This window comes from Xyrauchen texanus, chromosome 33, assembly GCF_025860055.1.
Source record: "Xyrauchen texanus isolate HMW12.3.18 chromosome 33, RBS_HiC_50CHRs, whole genome shotgun sequence".
In the NCBI taxonomy this organism is placed as follows: Eukaryota; Metazoa; Chordata; class Actinopteri; order Cypriniformes; family Catostomidae; genus Xyrauchen; species Xyrauchen texanus.
Genome location: NC_068308.1, coordinates 12016506 through 12030365, shown reverse-complemented (window position 1 = coordinate 12030365; position 13860 = coordinate 12016506). Strand labels below are relative to the sequence as shown.

The window sequence follows — 13860 nt, the reverse complement described above, 5'->3', positions numbered from 1 at the left end:
ATTTCAACATAATTTACTGCAAGTTACCTGATCTTATATATTGAAAATAATATTAGATTTAACAAGACAATATGTATAATTTACCATAAAATACTGTCAAAACATATTTTTTGTAAGTTATAAAATTGAATTATAATTTACAGGAAACATCTACTGTATATTACATTTTACAAGGTAACATTTTGAAACCTCTTAACTATCTTTCAAAAGAAAATACATGCTCTTTTACAGTCAAATATTTTAATATTTAATCAAATATTTTCACTACATAATTAACACATTATTTACAATATCACATTTGATTCTATTTTAACAAATTAACTTCTCTTTCTTATTTTTGTTATTATGTATGTGCATTGTCATGTTTATGTTACATTTCATGTTGTTAAGTTAAAGGGACAGTTCACCCAAAACTAAAAAACTCTCTCGTCATGTACTCGCCCTCATGCCATCCCAGATGTGTGACTTTCTTTCCTCTGCAAAACACAAAGATTTTATGAAGAATATCTCAGCCCTGTAGCACCACAAAATACAAGTGAAAAGTATCCAAAACTTTGAAGCAACAAAAAGCAAATAAAGTCAGCATAAAAGTAATCAATCCGATTCCAGTGGTTTAATCCATGTCTTCTGAAGTGATCCAGTGGGAGAGAACAGAACAAAATATAACTCTTTTTCCACTGGACATGTCGCCTTTGCAGTCTCTGGGCACGATCATGATTTCAAGCTCGATTGCACTTCCTAGTTCTTGACACATGCACAGTGCACTAGATGGCGCTAGTAAGGGTAAGCAAGCTTGAAATCATGATCGCCAAGGAGACTCTTGAAGTCAAGATTTATAGTGTAAAAACCCAAAACCAACTGGATCAGTTCTGAACCAATGGACTACTTTTATGCTGCCTTTATGTGCTTTTTGGAGCATTACATTTCTGGCCACCTTTCACTTGCATTGTATGGACCTACAGAGCTGAAATATTATTCTAAAAATCTTTGTTTGTGTTCTGAAGAAGAAAGAAAGTCAAACACATTTGGGATGGCATGAGAGTGAGTAAATGATGAGAGAATTTTCATTTTGGGTGAAATACCGTTTATTTTAGTGACATGTCATGTGTGTTACCCTGATGGGTAACACACATGTTTTTTACCACCTGTATTATTATGGTGCCGAAATGGCATTTCAGAATGCCTGAATTGTTGTCAACATATTTTTAAACAGAGAATTACTGGCAACATCCACACTGTCAGTTTTTTAAAAATGTATATATATATACATCAGCAGTTCATTCCTTTTATTTCATTTTTGAGTCTGATTAATGATGATATTTTGTTGTGCAGCTTTCAAATTGATGTCAGTGTGACCCCTCCCCTTTTCTTTCACGCACCATAAAAAAAGCACTCACGAGCACATTCAGTCAATCAGAGGGCAAAGACTGACTGAGGAGGAAGGTCAACTCACTAGCTTTGGACCAGCACAGTCAGCAAACACTGCAACAAGATAAGAAGAAAGAAAGATCAAGAACGCATTTGAAGAATTTCACACCAGACTGAGTGCAGAAAAGGGTATGCATATTTGACACATTTTATCAAATAATTTAATTTGCTGTTTGATATAATACTGTAACTTAAACGTATGTCAGTACTAATGTGACAAACTATATAAACACACTCACCAAATTGCACATTGAAATGCATGAAAGTTGCAGGGTGAAGTAAATCTGTTCTTTTGGTGGCACAGTGAACAGCTTAGGACAGACACCGATCACAGACAGCACTCTGGTCAGCAGCATCCTAGTACTCACAGATATGACTGCCTGCGTCTTCATTCGAGGAGCGAAAATCGTAAGTATACATATACAACTTTTAATATTACACCTCTTAAAGCAACCTATGTATAGACCAAAAAGATAAAGATGCTTAAAATAATAGCCTTTACTATTTTTGTATAGTGTTATACGTGTTAGACAGTAACAAGATCTCATTTGTGCCCATGTGAACTGATGGTTTTATGAATACTGAAGGATATGTCATGACTCATGAATGGTATTATGATTGAAAATGTTATGTCCGTAGCATATTGTTTTTTTAAGAAAGAAAGAAAAAGGCCAAATAACAGGAAAAAAGGAAATGCAGTGCAATCAGAAAATTGACTGGATTTCTTTTGTATTAGTATATCTATGTTTGGCCTGATTCAGCAGACATAATCACATTCAGCCTTACTAAGTCAGGTGAGGTAAAAGCTGTTATCACAGTAAACCCTTAGTCACCTTCAGCCCATAAACCCTCTTATTCATCTGAAAATGGGAGGAATGAGGAACGGATATATTACAGCGCAGAGCGTGACTGCTTTTAAAAGTCATTATCAAAATAAGTCCCAGACATGAAATAGGATTTCAATGAATTTCAAAAATCTAAATAGAGATTGAGGCCTCCTGTTTGAGGAGCTTAACCTTTGTGTCATTTTGCTTTTGCAGGAAAGAGAATTGGCAGATGATGAAATTGAAGGTAAATACAAACTGTCTGTTGTGTTAAAGCGATAGATCACTCAAAAAAACAAAACAATCTGTCATCATTTACTCCCATGACATTCTGTCTCCCTTGGAACACAAAAGAACATGTTAGAAAGACAGTTTTTTTCAAAAAAAAAAAAAAAATGGATCCAAAGAAAGAGAATGGTCACTGACACTAACATAGTGCCTAACATCTCATTTTGTGTTCAAAAACAAGTTTAATTAATTATATATGTTATTTGAACAAAACAGGTCAAGTCTACATTACTTAATCCAAACAGATTTTCAGTTGTTTAACCTGTTGTCTCAACAAGAGTTCTTTATTTAAAAATCAATTTTACATCAATGTAACTTCAAAGTCAAGGCAAAGACAACAAAAGTAAGTTAAGTTGAGTCAACCCAACATTTTGTGTTGTGGTTCAACTGTGGTTAAATTACAACAGAAAAATGAACTTTTTTAGGGCAACAAGTCTCCATATAAATATTAAGTTTAATGAACTTGTCCGAGCACACAGTGCACGGAAGAAAGAAGTTATTCCTTTTGAACAATATTTGAAAATACAATTGTTCATTGTTAATTCATGTTAGTTTATAGTGCATTAACTAATATATAAACATCAAATAAATATTGTTAAACATTACAGAGACTCTAATTATACTCCTTAATCTTGAGCTTTCTTAAACAAAATACTTTTTCCAATCTTGCATTAATATTTCATGCCATTGTGTTTGTTACTGTATGCAACAATGTGCTTTTTATATGTACTCTTGATGGTTGTTGTGAAGTGTTTGTTTACTCTTACTCTTTTCCTCAGAGCTGAGAGAGGCGTTTAATGAGTTTGATAAGGATAAGGATGGACTGATAAGCTGTAAGGACCTGGGAAACCTCATGAGAACAATGGGTTATATGCCAACCGAGATGGAACTGATCGAGTTGGGCCAGAACATCAACATGAATTGTGAGTGGCTCAGATGACTTCTAAAATCAGGTTCATATGGGTTAATATAGGCGCACTATCCATTAAAGGGACAGTTCTCATCATTTACTCACCCTCATGCCATCCCAGATGTGTATGACTTTCTTTCTTCTGCAGAACACAAACAAAGATTTTTAGAATAATCTCACATCGGTAGGTCCATCTAGGCAAGTGAATGGTGGCAGAACTTTGAAGGTCCAAAAAGCATATAAAGTCAGTATATACAGTAAGAAATTCAGTGGTTTAATCCATGTCTTCAGAAGTATTATGATAGGTGTGGGTGAGAAACAGATCAATATTTAAGTCCTTTTTTACTATAAATCTCCACTTTCACTTTTACATCACTTATTTTGTTTTTGGCGATCTTTTGGGCATATCACAACCTATTGGGCAGAAAGTGGAATTTATAATAAAAAACTTTTTTTAAATATTGATCTTTTTCTCACCCACACTTATCATATCACTTCTGAAGACATGGATTTAACCACTGGAGTCATATGGATTACTTTTATGCTGCCTCTATTTGATTTTTGGAGCTTCAAAGCTCTGGCCACCATTCACTTGCATTGTATGGACCTACAGAGCTGAAATATTCTTCTATACATTTTCGTTTGTTTTCAGCAGAATAAAGAACGTCATACACATCTGGGATGGCATGAGGGTGAGTAAATGATGAGAGAATTTTCATTTTAGGGTGAACTATCCAAAAATAATTTTTAGAAAGTGTCTTAGTCTCTCATATTTTCTCTCAGTGGGAGGAAGGGTAGACTTTGAAGACTTCGTGGAGTTGATGGCCCCAAAGCTTTTGGCAGAAACAGCAGGCATGATTGGTGTGAAGGAACTGCGAGATGCTTTCAAAGAGGTGAGAAGACAAACTACATGTCAATATGTGTCTGTTTATGCACAATGATGATAATCAAGGTGACTTGGCATGTTCCTACAGAGGGTTATATATGGATTCATCCAAATACAGTGCCAAAACTTTCAACTGGCTTCACCGCATCCCATTTCGGTGGTGTGATTGTAGCCTCATGGTGAAGAATTTGACCCGGTATCACAACATTACCTGTTACTTATTGGAATACTTGATTCTGATTGGTCAATCGCACCATTCTGTGGTCAGATATGTTTGTATAATGACCACTAAACTGAACATTGACCAGATGTGACCTTTGTAACTTTCAGCCAAACTCCTAGGTTGTGCTACTTTGAAGTCTCTAAAAACACTTTACAAAATTTCAATTTACTTCATGTGTCCATTTATTTACTTGTTTGGTAAGCATGTAATAGGTGGGATAATGGCATCAAGTCATTATCACATAACCCCTTCAGGATTATTCAAGACCCACTTATTCAAGAAGCTCCACTTCTCATTGGGGTCCTGATTTCCCTGTCTAAGTTTACTTTGCAATTCTGTTGACTGTACATTATACCTGACTTGTAATAAATTAACTGTAGACTATTTGCTCTAGATGAAAAGAACATGCTAAATGAAGTGATCAGAAAATATTCTCTAAATCCATTCTTTTTCCTTTTTCCTTTCTTTTATCCCTATCTACAGTTTGATATGGATGGGGATGGAGCGATCACTACAGAGGAGTTGAGATCTGCTATGAGTAAACTACTGGGAGAGCATATGAACCATAAAGAGATTGATGCCGTGGTCAGAGAGGTAGACAACAATGGTGATGGTACAGTAGACTTTGAAGGTAAGCAATAACACAATTTTAAATGCATAACATTCCTATAGAATAAAGCCTCCTGGCACTTCCCACACGTATAAGATGATGGCAGTGAATGAAAGTGTGATGTGCTATTATGCTTGTTTTTACAGAATTCGTGAAGATGTTGTCGAGTTGCTGAGAAAATCTTACATGGTTATGTTATTGCAGATGTATAACCCCATGCTTGCACATAAGACAGCAAATGCACTATAAACAAACCCATAAATGGAGCTCCAAACAAGTTTTTGGAGGATCATATTCATCTAATCCTGTCAATCACATTGCTAGGTATATAAATAGCTGCTTTCACCACTCCTGTGACAATTTATCTGGCATCCTTCCGCCACCCCAACTACTCCTTTATTTCTATTCATTTCTATTATACTGTACACAGTACTGTGCAAAAGGTTTAGGCACTTGTGAAAGTGTTGCATAGTGAGGATTTCTTCAAAAATAATGACATAAATATTTTTCATTTATCAATTAAGGTCATACAAAGTCCAGTAAACATAAAAAATACAAATTAATAGTTGGTGTGGCCACCTTTGCCTTTAAAACAGCCCCGATTCTTGTAGGTACTCCTGGACACAGTGTTTCTTGGTTGTTAGCAGATGGGATGTTTCAAGCTTCTTGGAGAATTCAGCACAGTTCTTCTATCTATTTAGGCTGTCTCAGTTGCTTCTGTCTCTTTATGCAATCTCAGACACTATGTTCATTCTGGGCCCTGTTGGGGCCATGACATCTGTTGCAGGGCTCCCTGTTCTTCTATTCTAATCTTTTCTATTTGCAAAAGTAATGTTTGGGAGTCTAACATTTATATTTCCTATTGACACACTAAAGCTGAAGATATAAATAACCATCTTAAGACAAATGTTTTTGTGAAAAATCTTAAGTGCCTAAAACCTTTGCACAGTGCTGTATATATATATATATATATATATATATATATATATCGAAATAGTCCAGGGGGTAATTTGCAGCTCGACTCGAGTCTCATGCTCGAGCCTTCCATTCCTGACATTAAGTTATATAAGTTTAGCTTCATCTCATTTAAGTATAATGTGAACTTCTGAAATGTAATAAAAAAATTACAGAATGCTTTTTTTTTTTTCACAATCTATGCAAAAATCTCAGGCTTTTAATGCAATACTGAGAGGACTGGATGTTGTGCAATATTTCTTTGAAATGTGAATTTCTTATTAAAAAATTCCATTGAGGTCCAAGATCATAATGTGTCTGTCCTTTAATTTGGTTTGTTTTTAATATATTTTCGAATGGATAAAATGCAACATTTGGGAATAATTACATGGAGTGTGCATGTGAATGTGAGTTCACTTCACTTTGCAAAAATTCAACAATAGGATGCCTCAACACTCCTGTGGTCATTCTGATGTGGGATCAAGTCTGCTAATCTTTATGATTGAGAGCTATGTGAGGATTAACTGACCTCTCAAATGCACTCTGTCTATCAGCGCAATCCAATGTCACTCTTGGCAACGTCATTTAGTTTTTTTATGAATAAAGCCAAACCTGCAGGCTTCCAGTAACTAAATGTCTCCATTAATCTACTATTTCTCAGAAAACAAAATCTGTTTAATCTTTGTATAATCTATCTAGCAGATGGTGAAGACAAGAATTCAGTTTTGAAAGAAACTTTTTTTGAAAGGTTTTAAGAGGGATTTGAAAATGAAGTGGATACGCTGCACGGACTGTGCAGGAAAAAAAAATGACATGTTTGACCATACTTAATTGAGCTACATCAGTGATGCTGGGTGGGATGTCCTGATATAGACATTTTTGACAGATACAATCAATTAAAAAAATAGATCAGCATAAACAAAAATGAACGGAAAAAGTAATCAAAACATGTCAGTCATACAAAGTCAATACAATATGTATACAGTATGTATACTCACAGACCACTTTATCAGGAACACCTGTACACCTACATATTCATGCAATTATCTAATTAGCCAATCATGTGGCAGCAGTGCAATACATAAAATCATGCAGACAGGAGCTTCAGTTAATGTTCACATCAACTGTGAATTTTGGTGGAGGATTGGTGATGATCTGGGGGTGCTTCAAAAACGGGCATATTCGTCTTTGTGAAGGACGCTTGAATCAAGCCATGTACAAGGTTATCCTGGAAGAAAACTTGCTTCCTTCTGCTCTGACAATGTCCCCCAACTCTGAGGATTGGTTTTTCCTGCAGGACAATGCTCCATGCCACACATCCAGGTCAATCAAGGTGTGGATGGAGGACCACCAGATCAAGACCCTGACATGGCCAGCCCAATCTCCAGACCTGAACCCCATTGAAAACCTCTGGAATGTGATCGAGAGGAAGATGGATGGCCACAAGCCATCAAACAAAGCCGAGCTGCTTGAATGTTTACGCTAGGAGTGGCATAAAGTCACCCAACAGCAATGTGAAAGACTGGTAGAGAGCATGCCAAGACGCATGAAAGCTGTGATTGAAAATCAGGATTATTCCATCAAATACGGATTTCTTAAACATTAGTATTGTGTTATTTAAAAATTAATATTGCATCTTCTTTGCATTATTCAAAGTCAAAAACACTGCATCTTTTCTTCTGCATTGTCATTTTCTGCAAGTAATTGCTCTAAATATCCATATTTTTACTGGAAATTTGGGGAAAAAAATTGTCAGTTCTTTATAGAATAAAACAAAAATGTTCATTCTACTCAACCCATACCTAAATCCACAGAAATTGATACATTTGCAGTGGTCTCAATTTTTTCCAGAGCAGTATATATATATATATATCGGCGCCTTGTCATACCAACACAAAGTGGCACCAAATCACTTTCCGGGACTTTCGGCATCACTGTAGCTCGTTGGTGGAATGACCTCCCTAACAATCCGTGAAGCAGACTCACTCTCATCTTCAAAAAATCACTAAAGACACATTTTTCATGAGCACTTAACCATGCACATACATACACACATATACTGTATATATGTATATATGCATATATACATACAGTATATATAAATATATAGATATGATAGAGATTAAATAATTTATGAATAATTAATTAGATATAAACTGGTTAATTGATAATTACATTAATTAGATATAAAAAATAAAAAACATTTTCTTTTCAGGTACTCCTTTCAGGAGACTGTATTCTCAATAGTGGTGCACTATTATGGGGTTTTCAATGGCCGAAGCCAATATCAAGAGAGCAGGTTGGTCAACAGTCGATATAATGGCAATATCAGCATAAATATATATGCACATAAAATTTATACACAATACTAGATACATAATCATCGCAAATAGCTGCATGACTTGGTCAAAATGACATTTTGTGATTGCAATTTGAAATGTGATATGAAAAACATTTAAAATGTAATATTGCTGCTGTTTTATGTCATTTTTAAATGACAAATTCATAAAGAATAAATTCATAAAGTCACATTGAAACATAGCTGTTGGTGTGACTATATATACATAAAAACATAATACAATTCAATGAAAGAATTTGCAAATCAGAAGCACAATAATTTGGTGAAATTAAATTAAAGTAATATTCCAGGTTCAATTCAAGTTAAGCTAAATAGACAGCATAATATTGATTACCACTCATCCCTCCTTTTCTTAAGAAAACAAAAATGTAAGTGAATGAGGCAAATATTTGGAGTTGTTTAAAGCATAATTTGTACAGTCGTTTTATGTTTTGTTGATATTGTCATGGCAACAAAGTTGGAAAACTGGCTTTAACTTTACACAAAAAGAGTTAGTAAGTGATTTTATCACACTAAAATCATGTCAATGCTCATATTGTTTAGGTCTTGTGGCTATACTTTTTGAAACAGTGAGTATTTTAATGTTTAAAAACTGGTCTCATTCACTTCTATTGTTTTTTTTCTTTCTTTCTCCCCTTTTATACACAATTTGGAATCTCCAACACCCAATGCGCTCCAAGTCCTCATGGTGGCATAGTGACTTGCCTCAATCCGGGTGGCAGAGGATGAATCTCAGTTGCCTCCGCGTCTGAGACCGTCAATCCACGCATCTTATCATGTCGCTTGTTGAGCGCGTTACCACGGAGATGTACCACAGCATGCACGCACAAATCACCACGTGCCCAACCGAGAACCACATTATAGCAACCACGAGGAGGTTACTCCATGTGACTCTACCCTCCCTAGCAACCGGGCCAATTTGGTTGCTTAGGAGACCTGGCTGGAGTCACTCAGCACACCCTGGATTCAAACTCACGACTCCAGGAGTGGTAGCCAGTGTCAATACTCACTGAGCCACCCAGGCCCCTCATTCACTTCTATTGTAAGTGCTTCACTGGAACCCAGATTTGTGCTTTTTTTTTAAGAAACTAGTGATTAGATGAAATGAATTTTCAGAGCCCTGAATGATAGAGCTCATGATATTTAGGGAAAAGCACAGAGGACACAGTGTGATTAGCAAACACTACAAAATCACAAAATGTCCTGGATCAGCCTACATAATGGGGCTCTCTGTCTAATGAGAGAGAGGGAGTGATAAAGCAAGGGATGATAGGAAGGCCAATTCTAAAGTGTGATATTAAGGTTAAGAGATGAAAAAGATCCAAGCGTGCTGCGATTCCTCATGCATGCATCTCAACAGCTATGATAAAAACAGCTTGAAATTGCAGCTCAAGACTGAAGAAAATCCCAAAAGGTCTTAAGAAACCCAAACATTTGTGTGGTTGAACAGGGTGTGCTGAAAATACACAGACAAATGATTAATAACAAGGACATGTTCTCATGAAATGTGCTCATACCCAATTTTGAGTTTGAGCACTAAATTGCTGATGTTGTATTTATGAGTGACTTGGAAAGGGAAGGAGAAGCGTAGTTTAAAATGTGTTTCTCTTAAAGCAATAGATCACCCAAAAATGAAAATTATATCATAATTTACCCACCCTCGTGTCACAAAGAAATGGAAGTATGTAATCCTGCATTAAAGCTTGGAGGGCACCCTCCTGAGTGTTTTATGTGGTTACAACCCTGAAATAGATTTTAGAGACAGATACAGAACACCCAAATTATTTTTTTTGGTAGAATTTGGTAGACAGCTGGGATTTGAGGACTTAGACCACCAATTACTCAAAGTGAACTAACATCCCGTTCCTCTCGCACTCAATATCACAGAGCACATCTGTCCCGCACAACTGTAGTCCTGCTGTTTTTATCGCTCACATCACCCTGTCCAGTGCCAAGGCCGTGATTTTATGTTGGGCCGTGGCCCAAAGGTGCCTGATTAAAACTTATGTAACACTTATTGGTTTCATCTTGGTCCCATTCTTTTTAATCAATCTAACATATTAACAAACAAACAAACATCAGGTGGTTTATTTTGTGGTTGGAGGGGAGAGAAAGTCGTTCCATATATAGAAAGTTCCTTTTAGAGTAACTTGAGCTGAACGTAGGATAAGGAGTAATCAGAGCGTTAAACAGCTGGAAGGAGAGATGGATAGAGAGCTATATAAGAGGGATACAGGATGCCAAATGATGTAATGGTTATGGCTTCTGGCTCATAATTTCAGTTTTATCCCTGACAGGTTGTTTTATCCTCGTAAATCTCTCTCTCTTATTCATGATAATAAGATGATAATAAGGCTTCAGCATAGCAGGTCAAACAGCGGCATTATTGGTTTGATAAGTATCATGACCTTTGACGCAAATCAGCTTTTTCATAAAACCTTCTAAGTCACAATCCCAGTGCATCCATGCTGGATATGAATTTTGAGTAAATATGTGGCACTTAACAGTGGCAAAGCATAAAGTGTGATGGGCATAATCTTTGGATTCATTGCCTTTTAAGTAAGTATGTAGGTAGGTGAGTACAAATTAAAAAATACAATTAAATCAATAAAGAAATAAAAATGCACAAAACAATGGTACTAAACAAAAAGTGAAGAGAGAAGAAAATTCGATTAGATTTTTCTTATATTTAAAACTTTGGCTTTAACTGCATCATGCTGACCAATCAGATTTTTTGCAGCATGTGAGCATAATATTCAATTTAATTTAATAACAACTTTTTTTTTAAATAGTGTCAAAGGCAGAGTTTGGAATTGCATAATACAAAAATTACTCGTACTACATCTGCTATATCTGTCTATGGCAGAAATAGTAAGAGTAGTATGTCTAATATGCAATTCCGAACTCAGCAAAAGTCTTTCTAGCAAGTCAGTCCACAGGCGGCCATCTTTGGAATGCTCTCAGGAGGTGTTCCAATTTCTCCCATTCATTTTAATAGAAGTGGCCCGTCTCTGCTAAATACTCTTTGATTGTGTGGTGTGGTAAATACATGTTTTAAAGTAACAATCTGCAGTAGCCTTATATAATGGATAGTAGGTCTGGATTTTCTTAAATCTTGTTTCTCTTTTTTATATTATTGCCATAACATGTTTATGGCATTCAAAAAAAACTGAATTCCTCTATAAGAACTGGATATTATGTGCCACGCAAAATTATGTTCTCTCATGCTCTGTAAACTGAAAGCTACCTCCGTCACTCGATTGTGGAAGCGAAAGTACAGCGAGGTTTATTCATGTAATATAAAGAGTTGCTTCATTAGCTTGGAGTAATCTTGGCATGTTGATCACTTCTGTGTTTCAGATATTACAGATATTCCTTGTCCTGATAGATGCTGTTAGGAGTTTTTAGCCAATGGTGGCAGTGTCAAACTAAGAGAAATCCCACTATAGCTTATTAAGCATTGTGATGAAGCATTCAAGGAACAAATGCCAAGCACATGTTATTATATTACAAAGAGTTATGATCTTATTATCTCACATTAATTGTATTTATATATAGGGAGACGCCGGTTTGAGTCCCAAACAGAGCGGGTAGAACAGCAGTGTTACAATGGTGCCGTGACCCGGATGGGAGTGAGGTTTGGGGGTGAGTAGAATGGTGGCCAGCTGAAAGATAGCTGTGCAATGTGTATAAACCTCCCTCTCCTGACCTCAAGAGGTGCACTAGCGACTGACCCTAAAGGCTGTAGCCTTTAGCCTCCTTGTTAGCGCACCCGCCTTCCATGCCGGAGATGCCAATTCGAGTCCCGAACGGAGTGGGTAGAACAGGAGCGTTACACTAAGAACCTGTCAAAACTTTGGACACACCTGGTAATAAAATTGTCTACAGATTCAGTCCTACATTAAGCACCTCAAATACCTTTTTAAAAGCATCACAGGATCAACTTCATGCTGTTAGTTGAGACAGAATGCCTAAAGTCCTGTAACCTAGGCAATGGTGGTAACTAAAAACTCAAATGTAGGGAAGTATTTGTTTAGTTACTTTTAGCCATGACATAATTCCCATTGTGTTATTTCATATTTTTGATGACTTTACTATTATTCTTAAATGTGGCCATTAGTAATATTGAATTAGTAAATTTCTGATGTTATTATTTATAGTAGAATCATATTATACATGATGTTAGATATATACATTGTTGGGGAGTAACAAAAAACTTGTAACAGGATTACATATTTAAAATACAAAATATAAGTAACTGTATTCCACTACACTTTCAATTTAAATAATTGGTAATTAGAATACAGTTACATTCAAAAAGTATTTTGAATACCGATCAGATTACTTTGCTTTTTATTTTCATTTGTTTAATTTAATATTTATACATATAAATGATGTGATCCAAAGTGCATTTGAACAGTAGTGAAACACTTTCTTATGATGTGTTACATTCATACGAGCAGACAGAGAAGTACGTTTGAAGTAAGTTTGGAGCAGCAGAAATAGAAATAAACCTTGTGTAAATTGTCAGCTTTATGCTAAGCTAAAATGCTAATTCTAGCCATTTTACATGCACATGTTACCAGACACGATTATATTTTTTTATCATGGAAATTCACGTTAGATCATAATTAGTAAGACCTTTGATATTAGGGCAAAAAGCGTATTGTTGATAATAATTTTTTTATTGTTTTCCTGTAAAAATATCTAAAAATCCTTAAAACAAGATCAATTTGATTAATCTTGTTTAAGATGTCACGAACCCCGCTCCTCTGCTTCTCCCCGCATCGTCTAGCACACACACGCACACTCCCTCGACCTCACTCCCTCGCTCCGCCCCCTCGAGCTTTTCACGCTCTTTTTGCTCGCTCGAGCCCTCACGCCCACTTTGCTCCTACTCGCTCACATGCTCGTAGGCAATCTCCCTTCCTCGAGTTTCTCACGCGCTTCCAATCCTCCTGCACATTAGTTTCACCTGCACTCGTCTCATCACCTTTCATTGTTTACACCTGCACATTCCCCTATAAATACCACAGCACATCCGTTTCACGGGTGTTGGTTATTGTATTTAGATTCCCGTGTCTTTGCCCCCCGCTAGTCTCGTCTAGTTTTGACCCCCCTGTGATTCGTTACCCCCTTAGCTTGCCAGCTCTCATGTTCCCCTAGCTCCCCTGTTTAGTCCTTCCCGCTACTCTATTCTGATTACCCCGGCTTTGACCCTCGCTTCCCTCGACCATTCTCATTGGATTTGCCCCTTGTTTATACTTTGATTCCCCGGCTTTTGACCCTACGCTTCCCTCGACGATTCTCCCTCTGGATTTACCCTGTTATGTACTTTTGCCTGCTTTATTTTTATTAAAGCAGTTTTTCCTCCGACA

The 13860-nt window shown here is 36.4% G+C and overlaps 1 protein-coding gene across 1 annotated transcript; it reads left to right on the top strand.

The window, feature by feature from the left end:
• The first annotated feature begins 1425 nt into the window (after positions 1-1425).
• cabp5a (calcium binding protein 5a) lies at positions 1426-6420 on the top strand. The gene is made up of 7 exons (XM_052103158.1): positions 1426-1557; positions 1733-1836; positions 2469-2499; positions 3320-3463; positions 4234-4343; positions 5043-5190; positions 5316-6420. The coding sequence occupies exons 2-7, from the start codon at positions 1801-1803 to the stop codon at positions 5342-5344; spliced, it is 498 nt and encodes a 165-aa protein (XP_051959118.1). The 5' UTR covers positions 1426-1557; positions 1733-1800; the 3' UTR covers positions 5345-6420.
• The last annotated feature ends 7440 nt before the right edge of the window (positions 6421-13860 follow it).

Bases quoted from the DNA above. Each gene is read 5' to 3' on its own strand.
- cabp5a (XM_052103158.1), top strand. From the start codon at position 1,801: ATGACTGCCTGCGTCTTCATTCGAGGAGCGAAAATC. The intron at 1,837-2,468 runs GTAAGTATACAT...TTGCTTTTGCAG, and splicing joins TCATTCGAGGAGCGAAAATC to GAAAGAGAATTGGCAGATGA. The intron at 4,344-5,042 runs GTGAGAAGACAA...CCCTATCTACAG, and splicing joins TGCGAGATGCTTTCAAAGAG to TTTGATATGGATGGGGATGG.